Source organism: Hydra viridissima, unplaced genomic scaffold (genome assembly GCF_058129835.1).
Source record: "Hydra viridissima isolate aposymbiotic clone 2 unplaced genomic scaffold, HvirCarnegie_v1 scaffold_5, whole genome shotgun sequence".
Classification (NCBI taxonomy): Eukaryota; Metazoa; Cnidaria; class Hydrozoa; order Anthoathecata; family Hydridae; genus Hydra; species Hydra viridissima.
In genome coordinates, this window is record NW_028324304.1 from 19887756 (window position 1) to 19902692 (window position 14937).

At 29.4% G+C, this 14937-nt stretch overlaps 2 protein-coding genes across 7 annotated transcripts; one reads left to right on the forward strand and one right to left on the reverse strand.

The window, feature by feature from the left end:
* Positions 1 to 2845: 2845 nt before the first annotated feature.
* LOC145188984 (protein-cysteine N-palmitoyltransferase HHAT-like) lies at positions 2846 to 4817 on the forward strand. The gene has a single exon (XM_080065507.2). The coding sequence runs from the start codon at positions 3014 to 3016 to the stop codon at positions 4457 to 4459; it is 1446 nt and encodes a 481-aa protein (XP_079921633.2). The 5' UTR covers positions 2846 to 3013; the 3' UTR covers positions 4460 to 4817.
* Positions 4629 to 11313, reverse strand: LOC145189075 (cilia- and flagella-associated protein 119-like). 6 transcript variants are annotated; one of them, XM_090088426.1, is made up of 13 exons: positions 11155 to 11313; positions 9909 to 9968; positions 9735 to 9800; positions 9460 to 9546; positions 9206 to 9288; positions 9046 to 9116; positions 8671 to 8741; positions 7542 to 7587; positions 7338 to 7413; positions 6845 to 6888; positions 6666 to 6717; positions 6470 to 6534; positions 4629 to 4942 (listed from the first exon to the last, which is right to left on the reverse strand). In XM_090088426.1, exons 2-13 carry the CDS (start codon positions 9929 to 9931, stop codon positions 4826 to 4828), a joined length of 801 nt encoding a protein of 266 aa, XP_089944552.1. In that variant the 5' UTR covers positions 9932 to 9968; positions 11155 to 11313; the 3' UTR covers positions 4629 to 4825. The 6 variants fall into 6 exon arrangements, with proteins under 6 accessions (XP_089944552.1, XP_089944551.1, XP_089944556.1 ...); XM_090088425.1 differs by lacking the exon at positions 11155 to 11313 and adding an exon at positions 10410 to 10656; XM_090088430.1 differs by lacking the exons at positions 9206 to 9288; positions 9460 to 9546 and adding an exon at positions 9386 to 9402.
* Between the last annotated feature and the right edge of the window lie 3624 nt (positions 11314 to 14937).

A 14937-nucleotide genomic window follows, 5' to 3' on the forward strand; every position in this document is an offset into this window, starting at 1 on the left:
CAGGACGAAATTTTATGACAGCCTGGTGTGAATGGTTTTTGACATGTGACATGGATCACCCTCTTGAATAAAGAGAACTTCTTTTAGTTCAGGGAAGGTGAAAATATAGATCAGATATTCTTTAATGCCCATCCTCAAGCCTGACTTAAAAAAGAAAGGTGATATTTTTTCTTCTTAAGTAGCAAAGAGTCAGAAAAACTATAACCTGTGCAGGATGTTTAGACTTTTGGATTGATCTAATTGCATCAGGGGCATCCAGCAACAGTCAATTTTGCTGTTGCTGGCTGACAAAATTGGTGATTGATTCTTCAACTTATGAAGGAACTATTCGGAAAGTTTGAGTTTGAGACGGTTATCAAAAAGAACTTTTTTGGTTCTGACCAATGACCTCAATATTTTTTTTGACAACTCTTAACACTGTTGCTTCAGACACATTAAGATTTTAAGCAATCCTTCTCATTGGTTTGATGGGGTTCCTTTTTGATAGCTTTAACTTTTTTTGATGTGACTGAAGACTTACTTCCTGATCCTGTATTACGTTTGACATGTCCTTGTTCTTTTAAATTGTTTTTGGTTCTTTAAAAAGCGCTCTGAGATGTTTCTTCATTTTTTGTGTGGAAATATCACTTCCACGTGGATCAAAGCAACTATCTTTTTATACTTGGTTTCCATTGTCGCAAATTTTAACGAACCTTTTATTGTAAACAAAGAAAAAATAAATAAATAAATAAGAAACAGTTATTTTTGAAATAAGATTCGTAATATAAAAAAAATAATTTTTTTTTTTACATTACGAATCTTATTTTAAAAATAGTTGTAATTTTTTGTGACTCGAAACGTTCTCTCTGATCGCAAAAACCTAGAATATACGAGTAGTTAGTGCAGTGGTTCCTCATGCTCTGACAAAAGTTCTTATCACCAAAAGCGATGATGCTAAAAAATTACTTACTGAGAAAATTCAGTATTAAATAGGTCTTTTTCATCCTAAATGGCTTGTAAAGTGAGTTTCTATTACTGGAAACTATATTTTCTAAAATGGAAACTATATTTTCTAAATGCAGCGCTTCGCCCTTAAATTTTCTTTTTAGGTAAAGTTTTTTTGTTAATTTTATTTGTTGCGTTTGTGGAAGACCGTTATTTTGTGGAAGATTTTTGAGATAAAAAAAATGATGGCTTTCTTGCATTTTCCAATAAAAAGAACGCACATTGACGCAATATTAAATACATATTGCGTCACAAAAAATGGCAATTGCTTTAATGTCATTGAAATCAGCTGAAAAACTAATTCACTTTAAAACCGTTGTTCTCAGTGCAAAATAACAAGAATGTGTGCAAAATGCTTTCAAGATGCTGAACCAAGTAAAAGACCATGATCGAAGAGGGTTTGCACGCATTGCCTTCAAAAGTGCACACGCCAACTCGTTGCTTTTCAAACTTTTATATGGTTTGTTGAATCTATTAAACAAAGTAAAATGTTTGTGGCATCAGCTTGCCGCATCATCTCCGTGAGACAAGCCGTCCAACTTTAAGAAGAAAAGGCGAAGGGAAAATTCCCGAACTTCCCATATCGTCCAACTATATGAATTGTTTAGTAGGAGAAGAAGAAACTTTTACCATACAGCAGATATTTTGCGTAAATGTTGTATTGTATGATTTTAAAGGTAATAAATGAAAATTACATACTTATCATCCTTTTGAGTACAGTAGAGATGCAAGAAAAGTGGTTTCTAGCATAAGTCTTTGGCCCATTCTTTAACAGTTTTTGTTCTTTTCGTTATGTTAAACATACAATTCCTTGACTTAACGGAGAAAAATTATTTATTTGAATTTTTCCTGACATAAGGGTTTCTGTACTTTCATTCTATTACGTGAAAAAGGAATTTTTTTTAATGAGAGTGTTATTTGATTTTAAAATTTGCATTTGTGGACTCTGGGAAGTGTGTACTTAAACGCTATATAGGTTCTCGATTTTTTCTTATTCTTGACAATAACGATCATATTATTTAAATATTGCATAATGTTAATTACGATTTCCTTTTTTTTTTTCCAAAGAAATTTATTTTCCTGAAATTTTTGGTAAATTAATGTTGTTTTCTATATACCCAGCTCCGTTTATAATTCGATTTGCTGTCGTCCAATGAAGCGACTGATGAATTTGTGTGAGCTCTTTTGCTTTACTCTCTCTAAGTTTTTGTGAGTGCCTTATTCACTGCAAGAACGAAATGATCTTATTATTTGAAGTTTTTTTTCAACTTTAATTTTTCTGGACAATGAGTTTTATTTAAAAAATTTGAATTTCCTTTTTCAAATTTTTGATGAGAAACCGATTATCAAACATTTTTATACCCACAAATAGATGTTTGAGGGAGTCATGGTATTTATAGAGGGACAGAATCTGTTACAAACTCTTTCTCATGGAGAATCTGGATGCGTCTAACAAGGTTTTGTAAGTAACCTGGAAACGAGATGTTTAAATTACCAAAGTAATTACGAATAAAAACTCCCAGAGGATTTATAGTACCCTAACCCAATTAGTAGAAGGGAATGCTTTTTGATGTGTTCAAATGAAATTAGAATTTTACAGCTTTTTTATTCGAAGCGCTTTGGATTAGCTTTGGATTAATTTTAGATTAGTAGAATTTCTTTTTGTTTAAGATTTAATTTAAAATATTGAACAAAAATTCAGTCTGTCATTAGTTATTGATTAAAATAATCATTGATAAAACGCATTTCTTCATCTCTTTTTACTCAAAATAAGAATTGCAAAGTAATTTGAAAATGATTCTTTGAAAAAGTTCAACGAACAAGTGAGTTAGTTGGTTCAATAAATTACATGATTGCTAAGTGTGCTGTTACGTGTTATTATGATATTTAAGTCTGTCTATATTATTATACTGTATATGTAAGAGTTTTCTATTACGTATATGTACTCTTACTGTATATGTAAGAGTTTTCTATGCTTTATTTGTAGTCTTTGTTTTTTTATAAGATTAAGAATTTAGTGTAAAAATAAATGTTAAGAAAAACTTCTCATGGTCATGTTTCATGTGGTTTACTGGAGTCGTCCTTAAGTTGGTGGTTATGTCCAGTTCTAGTTTTATACCCGTTTTACAAATCAATTGAACTGTCTAAAAAATATGAGCACATGTTGCATAAAAGTGATCTTGAAAACGATTGGTTCGTAATGAAAAGAGATGCTACCGACTTTGAATGGACTGAGTTTCGAAACAACTCATTAACACAGATATTCTTTATGCTTGTATACTCCATTACAGGATCATTTCTTGGGTCGAAGTTTCCTAAATGGAGAAGGGTTTATTATTCGGTCACTGGCGCATTCTTGGTGTTATTCATGACGTCATATCAAGGTTTCGCCTTTCTTTTTGCAACAATTATTTTATTTTATGCTCTTATTAAACTCTGCAATCAAAAAGTAATGTGGTTTTTTATACTGATATTTCTGGTATGCTTTCACAATGACGTTTACAGAGAATATGTATTTTCCTCTTTTGGTGTTGAAAGTAATTATAGGTTTATTGCTTACGTTGCAGTATTAATGACGGTTTTACGCTTATTAAGTTATGGAACAGAAACTCACAAATCATCATCATATTTCTTCAGTGACTATGCTTGCTACGTATTCTACTACCCGCTATTTTTCCAGGGCCCGTTGTTAACTTTTGACTCATTTATCAAAGATTTCAATGAACCAAGGGTTCGAAACGATAAGAAAATTAGCCAGGAAATTTTGCGGTGTTTAATTATGGCATTCGCAATTGATCTTTACTTTCATTACTCCTTTGTAAATGCGCTTTCAGCGCACCATAATATTTTGAAAATGTTAAACGAGACAGAAGCAATAGCTTTGGGATGGCCACTTATCATCTTATTCTGCGTTAAATATAAAGTTTTCTATGGGTTAGCAGGTGTTTTCACTATGATTGATGGAATCGAGTCTCCTGCTCCTCCGAAATGTGTATGTACACTGTACACATTTGTTGATATGTGGCGATATTTTGATCAAGGACTATACAGACTTCTTCAAAGATCCATTTACATTCAAATAGGTGGATCACGTCAAGGTAATATAAAAACTTTAGTAGCATCTTTCTCATGCTTTGGTTTTGTAGCTCTTTGGCATGGCAACAACAAGCAATATTGGTACTGGGGATTGTTAAACTGGTTAGGCATATGTGTTGAACACTGTATAGCCAAAATGATGAAAAGTGAGAAAGGAAAGCAATTTCAAAGCCTAATTGGACTTGCTAATTATAGACGAGTCATCGGTTTTAGTGGCTCTGTAGCTATTTTCTTCTTAATTTATTCCAACTTGGTATTTGTGACTAGTTTTGAATCAGCCAATCTTATTTATCAAAAAATAATGTCCCAATGGTACTCGCTCGCCGTTGTTTTAGCCACATTTTACTTTGGTATCCACCTCATTATTGACCTTAACTGAATCAGCAACACTTCTGAAACATTATTCACATTAAATGACCTGTTCATTAAGTCAATAAAAACGCTTTTCTTACAGTTTTTGTTCTGATATTTTGGAAATCCTCGAAAGCTTCAATGGCTTTTTTGTGATTTGTTAAGTATTTTTTTCTGGAATTTCATACAGTGCAGGATTAAACAATGTTTAGTAATATATTAAATCAACTATAGAATACATAGATTTTATATCTAGCCTATCGGCATCCGACACATAGAAAATATTTATTACAATTGTTAAATAGTTAATAATAATAAAAAAAAGGGTTTTTTTTAATAGTTGAACACAGAATGAATTGAACGAAATAAAAGAACACCAAGTTTGAACATAAAGCTATTTCTTCTTCCCTCCTTTTGTACTTTTAGAAGGTAACGAATTGCTAGATTCTTTAGCCAACTGCGCCATCAAAGCCTCGTTATTCTTCAATTTTTCCTCCACGTTTAATTTCAGCTGTAAAAATACATAAAAAAGTTGGAGCAAAAAAAGGCAAGTGCACAATAATTGAAAGAAAAAGAAACAATTATTATGCTAGGCACCAGGCACTTTAACTTTAAACGTCTGTAACATACTTTAGTTAAGAGATAAGAATAATTTTCTTTAATTAAGACTAGGAAAAATTTTCTGATTTTCCCGATAAATGAAGAAACCAAAAGCGAGATTTCAGGATATGAAAATGATGAAAGTTTAAAAAACATCAGCGGTCCTCAAATGAAAAAAATCAAAAAGTACTTCGTCCCAATCTTCAAAGACAACGGTCTGCTTATTTCTACTCAATGCAATATGAAAAGTGTCAACAATCTTGATGTAACTTTAAAACTCGATGACAACTCATTTCGGCCTTACAGTAGACTAGAGGATGTCCTTAGTTATAATTATGTTGAACTCAACCTACCGCCTAACATTTTGAAGCAAACTCCACCCCTCTATCGAGCTGCGATTGTTCGCCACTTCATTTAGCGAATGCATTTCAGAAATTCTACCCATACGTACAAGGAAGCTTAAAAAAAATCTGGTTATAACCAAAATCTTACAAACATTTCTAACTTGCACCCTGTTAGCAACAAAAATACATTTTAGTATATATGAGTCCATACTATTAACTAAAAAAACCTATGTATGAGTTCAACCTATTAATAAAAAAAAAATATTGGCAATGTAGTCTAAAGAATGCAGGGACTTGATCAATTATAAAAGTCATCTGCTCAGATAGATTGTATCACAATATGGCATTAAAAATTAAGGATTACTTCATACCTCTTTGGACATCTAGTTGAAAATATTACTGGGGCAGTTACTAAGACCCCTAGTTTCAAGAGTAAGCATGCTTAAATAGATTGTCTATATTTTGACAATAATGGCAAAAACTCTGCAATATGGCACTAGACATAAAGACTTTATACCTCTCATTGGACATCCAGTTGAAGATGTATTTGGCCGCGGGATCTACACGGGAGTCATAAGGGTAGAATAAAAAAAAACAAAAAAAAACGAAGAATCTTTCGGCTGTTTTTTCTTTTTCCCGTATTGACCCCAGATTTCTCCCCGTTGTGTTTTAAATAGATTTAATTTATAGATTTTTTTAAAACTTGATCATTTATAAATTTGATTTTTTAGAATTTGTTGTCTACTCTAAAAAAATATAAATTATAAACAATCATTACAAATAAATATTAAAATTTATTGTTTATTTGTTTCGTTTTAAATAAATTAAATGACCATTTAAATTTTGGTGATAATTTATGTTAACTGTAGAGTGATACGATTCCCGTTTGACATCCCAGATGGTTCCCGTATGGTTGTGGTTGCTGGGTAAGGTATTATTGCATTTTTTCCGACAATCTTATAACTTTGAAGGTCTAAGTATGTAAGTTATTTATAACTCGATTTTGTTTAGATGAGTGATATAGAAATTTGTATTTTACTCGTTATTATTCGTTATTCACAGAGAAACAAAAGGCTGATGCTTGGTAGAAATACCTTTTTAATGTGTTCATCGAGAGACGATTCAATTAGTTTTTTTAGTTCTTTAACGGCAGGAGTTTCTAAACAGTTTAAAATTTCATGAACAACACATTTTTATGAAATATTAAATATATTACATTTTTATGAAAATTATATCGCATTTTTATGAAATTCAATCAAATTAAAAATTTTTCATCAAATTATAACATACCTTCCTTTATTGCTACAGCAACTTCTTCTACTTTTTCTGCGTTACAATTTTCCTTTTCAATTTAAAAAAGCAATAAAGATATCAATTCATTGAAAACTTCAGTAAATTTGACTGAAATTTTCTATGACTTATTTTCTATAAATTGATTTTATGTTACACTGAAGACACGAAATCGGTACCTGATCAACCTGATCAGTTTGCTCATTATTCAGCTTTTCTTTTTCTAAAAAGAAGCGTAATCCATAGAAATCCATAAAAGAGATTGTAAAAATAATAAAAATACCCAAACTTAGAAAAAGAAGTAGTTACCTTCCGCCATAATATAATTTACATATACAAACCTGAACAAAACTTTTTGAAATTATTGTTTTATACGTAACCGTAGATTTCAAATTAAAAAGGGTTGAGGCATTACTTACAGCCGTTTCAGGTTTTATTCTAGATAAATTCAGGTTTTATTCTGAATTAATTATTCCTTAATAATTAATTGAGCTTAGGCTGAAGCTGTGAGGCTCGAAGTAGTTCAGTTATTTTCCCTGGAATTCTAGACTATACAACCTGGAATTCTTTTCTGGAATTATTTCTGAAACTTCAAAAGGAGCTCTATGGCACGAAGTAGGTAGCTTCAATGAACTTTTTTAGTGCATAATAAAGTTTAAGAAGAAAAAATACCATTTGGTAACTCTTCTTCAACATTTGATGCATCTTCTTCACAACCGTCATAACTCACTTTTAAATTTAAAACGATCTAAAAAAATTGCTCAAACATTATCAAGATGAGCAACTTTTAATTGTTAGAATTTAAAAATCGTCAAATTTAACAATGGTCATTCATGACGGATTTTATCATTAAGATAAAAAAACAAAAAATTCAACCTTCGGTGTAAAAGCGTATTTGTACAACTTGAAATGGCGGAAATATCTAGACAAGAGTCATATTATTTAATATAAAACAGCAAACATCTGAAGCACAAAGTACAAGTCTTTCAAAAAAAAAAAGCCGCCGTTTTTTCTTACAGTTTATTCAATGCATATTAAAACAAGAATCAATGAAGATGTAATACTTATTTTTGTTTAAAAAATAAAAAATAAATAAAATCAGCATCACAATATTGGTATTAAATAAACTGTTAAATGCAACTAAACCAATATAAACCAAAAATAGAAAATAAAATGTTTTAAAAGAAGCGCCCACTTGCTGTTTTTCAAATTGGACATCTTTTTCATATTAATTTTGATAGATCGCTTTATTCAAATCCAACAAATACAGCTACATGTATGCCAATGTTTTTCCAATGCAAAAGAATTTTTTTTTTGGGAATTGGAAATAACTTTATCACGCTAAAAAAGACTGCTAGCGTTTGGTAATATTTTTTTACCTTTTGAACTCAGGATAAAGTTGCATACCATCTGCTTTGTTACGAGATTTCAGTGTATCTCTCACCCAATCCTCTGAGGCTAACTCAGAGGTCATTATACCCACCTACCTAACTAGAGTCATCATACCCACCTTACATCCAGTCTTTTACTGTTTTGCTTAATGTTTCCTCAAATCCTCATAAACATATTTTTACAAAGCATTACTTGATGAAAAGTTTTCATCCAAATTATCCTCATAAACATATTTTTACAAAGCATTACTTGATGAAAAGTTTTCAAAACTATTTTGGTTTGAGAAATGAAACAGAAATCAATTTAGAGAAAATCAGGGGTAGGGTATGCTTTTATAAGCAACAGGTAAATGTATGAAATTATAAAAGACATAAATTTGTAAACTTCAAAGTTAAATTTTAGTTGTTAGAGAATGAATTTTTGTTTAAGAAAAAAAAAAATTCACAAAAATGATGTGCTTTTTATCTGAAACTTCTGTGTTTCAGCAATAACACATCTGTATCATATTCTGCATAACTAACATCATAACAAATTTGAATTCATAATAGTATTAAACTATTCAAAAGTTATTAATACGTTTATAGAATAAAAATGAATGTTAATTTTCTCTTACGTCTTCTGCACATACGCACTGATAAGATTTATTTCATTCAAATTATACAAGCGAATGCAAAATGGAGGTCTCTAAAAAAATTTGAAAAAGCAATATTAAAATGTAAGCATGCATTGATACACGCAGGTAGAGGATAACCTCTGCTCCTTTACAATTGAAGAAAAAAAAATTCAGATTAGAATAAAACAGATATATTCAGTGTTTTAAAAAGAAAAAGGAAACCTTAGGAACTGCAAACCTTAAATTTTGGGCATCAAGACCTTAGATTTTGTTGCTCTAATTGGTCCTTCTTGTTCTGTTGTTTTAAAGGCTACTAATGAAATAGCACTTGCTTACCATAAAAAAGCAAAATGCAACAACCAATAAAGAAATTACCTTTACACTATGACAACCAAGTAGTGCTCGAAAATATTCAAAAGTTTCTTTTATGTTTCCAAATGATGTTTCTAAAGCAAAAAAATATTGATTATCATTTATATTATCATTAGAATTACTATGATATGATGATTAATTATTGGAAGAAATCTTGAACAACCTGTAGTCTTCATATGAATTTTCTTTATTATGCTAAATAGTGCAGATGTTTGCCCAGCATTGAAATTATTGTCTTTGGCAAAACTTTTTCAATATTAAGTAGAGTAAAATTTACATATAAAAAACACGTAAAAAATAAATACTTATCAGCTTTCATGGATGAAAACTTTTAAATTCTTACCTAAACTGTTAATATAACTAAAAGATAAGTAAACTAAAAAAAGTAAAAATAGTATGAATAAAAGAAATGGATACAGTAGAGTGTAATAAAATAAGTCAACGATAGCATTATCTTTTAGAGAGAGATTTTCAGGTTGAAACCCAAATTTAATGCACAAGAAACTAAACAAAATAAAAACTAACAAAATTTATTTTAGTAAAAATGAGATATTTTAAAACTTTCTTGAGCATTATCTATCATATTAGCAATAAACCAAACATATATGCTTTTTATTTTCTACATATTTTCATGTATAAGTAAATCAAAAAGCAACAATATATTTACATTCTTACTTAAAGTTGATACTTACTGGCGTACATCCTCAGCCCACTCACATGAGTTTATTTTACACACCTCTTCATATGACAAATCAGACCTGAAATCATAAGTGATCAAAATAAAAGTTTAAAATCTGTGTTACTTTTTAGAATGATTGCATTTTAAAGTGGCAAACAACCAAAATGTTATGATGTAATATCCATACCAAATGCAGATGCTTGCTGACATTTTATAACACCCACTAGTACATACTTACATATGCACACTAAAAAGAACCGATAGAAGAAAATATATATTAAGTTTCTTGATTTTTGTTTTTATCCTGGCTTTAATGAGGTACAATTAACAAGATTACAAACTAATTAATAAGATTATGTTGAATATTTGGCTATAAATGTAAACAGTGAAGTATATAAACTGCTATGTAAATCATAAACCAAATTTTGAAAAATTTTAACTTGAAAAAATGCAAAAATTAGAGGGAAAATCAAGTACTTTTGAGAAATTTAAGGAGAATGTATTTTAGATAACTCAAAGATAATGTCAGTTAATGATCATAATTGATCAAACAATTACTTAAAAAATTTTTCCCATTAGTTCAATTCTCAATCTTACATAAAGAAACGCTACAAAACGAACAAACATTTGACTTCCAACAGTGCATAACCATGTATACTAATTTTTATTATTAAAAATTAAACAATACCTAATTACATCTATCTACTGATATACTTTAGGAGCGAGTTGATATTAATGTACAACAAAAGTGCCTTAAAGACTTTTTAACTTTACATATTTATATGAATAAGTTGAATGCGAAATCTTTTTTTTGGGTCTTGGTAATCAACAGAAAAGCATAACGTGTTAATGTAAACTATTTTATTGCTTGATAAACACCATTTCTAACTCGGTAAATACAATTCACTTTATTTTTGACCTCTAAAATTTTCTGTTTGTGTATATGAGTATATGTACATGTAAGTAAGTGAACACATGCTATTTTATTTACCTATATTTTATCTGTTTTAAAAGTGTGACTTTTTTAGATTTTTATTATATAAAATTTGTTTTTTTTTCAATTTTTTTTTAGATTTAATTATTTCAAATGTTATTTTCGTATTTTTTTAATCTTATTTAGGTCATTTCGTTTTATTATGGAATTATTATTTGCAATGACCTGTGTTTTTTAAAGTTCTTAATCACACGAAGTATACATTAACACGCTTGTTACCAAGGAATAAAAAATTAATACTATGATACGTTAGGTTCGAAAAAATAAATTTCTAGCAGGTAAATAAATAAGATGAGGGAATATTAGGGAAGGAGAGAAACTATTTTTTTATGTAAAAAATGGAATAAGATTTAATTATTCAAAATTCGGTTTAAGACCGTATTCCACAAACTTAAAGGTATAGTTTTCATTTTTAAAAGTATTGGGGACAGTAAACTACCTGAATTTTGCTGTATGTTAATGCTTGATTAAGTCCACTGAATGAAAGGGCGCAACCTGGTGAAAATAATAAATTTTCTTCCGGAAAATTTAAAGATCAAATTATTTCAACTAAAAAACTCTTTTAGATATATAAGTAATATATAAGTAAGTCTGCTTTAATTATTTTAGCTACCCGTGGAACGGTTTTTGATTCAAGAGAGCAAATTTAAGGACCTCTAGCCAGACACTAAAAGAAATTTTCATTGTCTCCTAGCAACTTGAGATTGTTTCAAAAAGTTTCAAATAACTACAGTATTTGAATGAAAATTTATCTTCCATAATACTATTTATCAAAAGTAGTTTGATTGTTTTTTTGTATTTTTTGTTCCTTGAAACTTTGAACCTCGACACATTTGGCAACTATGCATAGCATTAAGGATTCAAGCGGGAGCTTGATTGAACTCAAAATTTTGAACTTAAAACTAAAAATCTCAAAAACTATTCTTGATTCCAGGAAAAAGTAGATTTTAAAATTTTTGTTACCTTTTAAAACAAGTAAAATATATTTATGATCCTTTTTTTGGGTCGTGATATTGTCATTGCTATGTTGCAGTGGCCTTGTGACCAGATTTTTTCCTTGAAGTCTTCAGCATCTGAAGCCTCCAGTTGTTCATAAATTGATCAAAAATTTAACTAAATCAACCTTTAAGATTTAATCTGATTCTAAATATATTTTCAGAGTAATCGCAAAAGGAGAATCAACTTCAAGGCATCACACATAGGAAACTATGTTTGGTGATAAAAAACAGAAAGTTTGCTTTCACAAGTTTGAAACACCGGCAGCTAGTCCTTCATCAGTATATTTTCACCAAACTGAATTTAGTTGAAGAAATTACAGATGATGCCGAGGCGTTAGGTAAACTTGCTGAAAAATTAAGTCATTTTTAGCCTATGCAACTAAAATATATAGAAAAGAGTGCTGCAGATGGACATTAGTGATCATGTCTTTCAGAACACAGATCTCAGTATGACTGCTAAGTAGAAAGTAAAGAAGTTATTATTTTATCATCAAAAGTTACTAAATTGATCAAGAGATAGTTAAATTTGTCTTACGTTTAACTGCTTTTTTATTGTGAGCCTCTTTGGTACTTAATTTTGTATGCTTTTACTTCTAAGATGTGGCTATGCCATAAAAATCTAGGATAACGATTTTGGGTTTTAGAAAAATACTTTAATTGAGCTTCTATAAGGTAATTAAATTTAAACTTCACTGAACCACAAATAGAAAATTATTACATTTTTAGTAAGATTTGTACTTGAAAAACATTATTTCGCAAAATTTTTTTAATGTTTTTTTCAAAACTAATGGAAGTCTTTTTTTTTTTTTTTTTTCTTTTTTTTTTCAAAAAAAGAAATTTATTATTTCGCTGAAACTGAATTTTTTGACCACCGTGGAAGACGCAAATTTATTCACCCTTTTTCATGTAATAGTAAACTTGATATGTATTCACCCTTTTTCATGTAATAGTAAACTAGATTTGTATTCAGTTTATTGATAATAAACATTAAAGCCTAAAAAAATCCGAAAATATTACTTTTATTTTTCATATGAACAGACGCTCAATGCATAAAGCTGTGCTTACACTGGAAAATTTATGTTTTTTAATTTTAATTACAGTTCTTCATTTTTATAAATGCATTTAAATTTTAAACCTATTAACCAAAGTATAGCATTTATGGAGTTCTGTTTTTACCGACTTTTAAATTTACCGGTAAAACAGTAAAAAAATTAAAAGTTTACCAGCAATCATCGTTAAAATCGGTAAAAATTAAAAAAACATAGAAGCTCCATAAAAAACCCCATAAAATCCTTTAATGAGTAAAATACGATAAGTTTAGTATTAGGGGTTTCTTTGTGATAAAAAATGAGCTTTAATAAAGTGTATCAAGAAATAAAGAAATAAAGTGTATCAAGTTAGTCGTCACTCATTCAAGATCGAATTTTTGTCGCAAATAATCCAGCTGCAGAAAAGGATGGTTTACATTTTACAAAAGTTCAAGGTGCCCAGTACTCAAAAGTCTAGACAGCAAGCTTTTTGAAGTCTTCTTGAGTAAAGACTTTGAAGGCATATTGAAAATTTCGTGTTTTACAATATTGAACAACCATTTTTGATTCGAATGATATCTGAATAGGCTCGCAAGATTATTATGTCTTCTTTCTAAAAAGACGTCTCAAAATTGCACACTTCATGGTGATGCAAGAAATTGAATCTCTTTATATCAGCCTGTTCACAAGAGCCTTTGAAATTCCCTCAGAAGAATTGGATTATGTCGAAATGAATCTTTATCGGTCCAAACCTTAATTGTCACTGAAGAGTTAAATGTGTTTTAATTCTTTAAACAATTAAGGTTCTTAGGCTTGCTGCAAACATTTTAATTGACGGAATAACGTGTTTGCGATTTTTCGATCACAAATCATAACTTGTTTTAGACATCGAATAAAAGAGCTGTAATTCTGGAAATCAGTTTTCAGTTTGAAAGTGAAAACTTCGCTTTTGATATGAAGTTGAAGTCATAGGCTTTTTGGTTTTGTTGCAGCTTATATTGTTTTTTTTTTTTTTTAAAGTTTTGTTGCAATTTTTCTTGTGCTTCTACTTGATTACATATTTTGATCTTGGTGTTTCCACATATTTTGCAAGTAACTGTTTTTCCTTTGTTTAAAATGTTTCTGACATTTTGCCCGAAGGCAAATCAAATTGATTGATGAAGTCCACATTAGATAAATAATGATTATTTTCCGAAAATTACTGTCAACATTTTAACGGTAAAAGCTTAAGGTGGTACACCCCCTTTAAAAATCAAAAAGAAGTTTTTTTTTTGAATTTTGTTATTTCAAACATTGAAGTACAAAGTCCATATTATATTTTTACTATTATGTGCTTTAAAAGTAAATCAAAATACAAATATTGTGGTTAATGCAATTTCTTACTCCTTAGCAACTCTATAGCAACTCCATTGCAACTTTTTATAAAAACAAAAAGGTTTTCTTTTTAAATTTTTTTTTTCAAACGTGATTTTTAAGACTTTCAAATTTTAATATTTTACTAACGAAAACGAAAAAAATGTCTTCAGTTTTATTAAAGCTTTTAGTTTCAAATTTTCACAGACCGTTAGATATCTATAAGGACTGGAACTAGAGTTATAAAGTTTAAGAATAAATAAGTTAGTTTGAATGTAGTTAGTTAGACCAACAAAGGCAACAAATCAATATCTGTACGTTTAATGCTCCATTTTGGATTTACCCCACATTTGAAAAATATTTTAGTTCGTGCCCTGGAGCAACTCTTTTGCTATCATATAGCAAAATATGATGTATTTAGTACAAATTTTTCTCCAAATGAAACTTTAAAAAGATTCAAAGTCATTGAAACATTTTTAAATTCTTCAAGCTCTAATGTTTTGCCGGAGATTTTTTGATATTAAAAATGATCAAGTTATAAGAAAAATATCTTTGCTTTTTATTTAATGAATGTTAAAATTTGCTGTTGTCTTTTAGTGACATTGCGAGTTTTAATAACCAACTATTTTTCAAGAGGAGTTTCAACGGTTTAAAAATAAAAAAATTTTCGTTTAAAAAGTCTGTGTATATAGAGCGATAAAAAGCCCAGAATCAAAGAGCTCAGCCAATTGTTATCAAGGTTTGTCTTTAAAAAAGGCCATGAAAATGAACAGATAAAAAACTTGGCCAAAGAAAAGGTTGAATCTTAGTAAGTTTCGCAAGTTTAGCGGATACGATACAAAA

Bases quoted from the DNA above. Each gene is read 5' to 3' on its own strand.
- LOC145188984 (XM_080065507.2), top strand. From the start codon at position 3,014: ATGTTAAGAAAAACTTCTCATGGTCATGTTTCATGTGGTTTACTGGAG.
- LOC145189075 (XM_090088426.1), bottom strand. From the start codon at position 9,931: ATGTCAGCAAGCATCTGCATTTG. The intron at 9,117-9,205 runs GTTGTTCAAGAT...TTTTTGCTTTAG, and splicing joins AATTCATATGAAGACTACAG to AAACATCATTTGGAAACATA. The intron at 7,414-7,541 runs GTTGAATTTTTT...CAATTTTTTTAG, and splicing joins AATACGCTTTTACACCGAAG to ATCGTTTTAAATTTAAAAGT.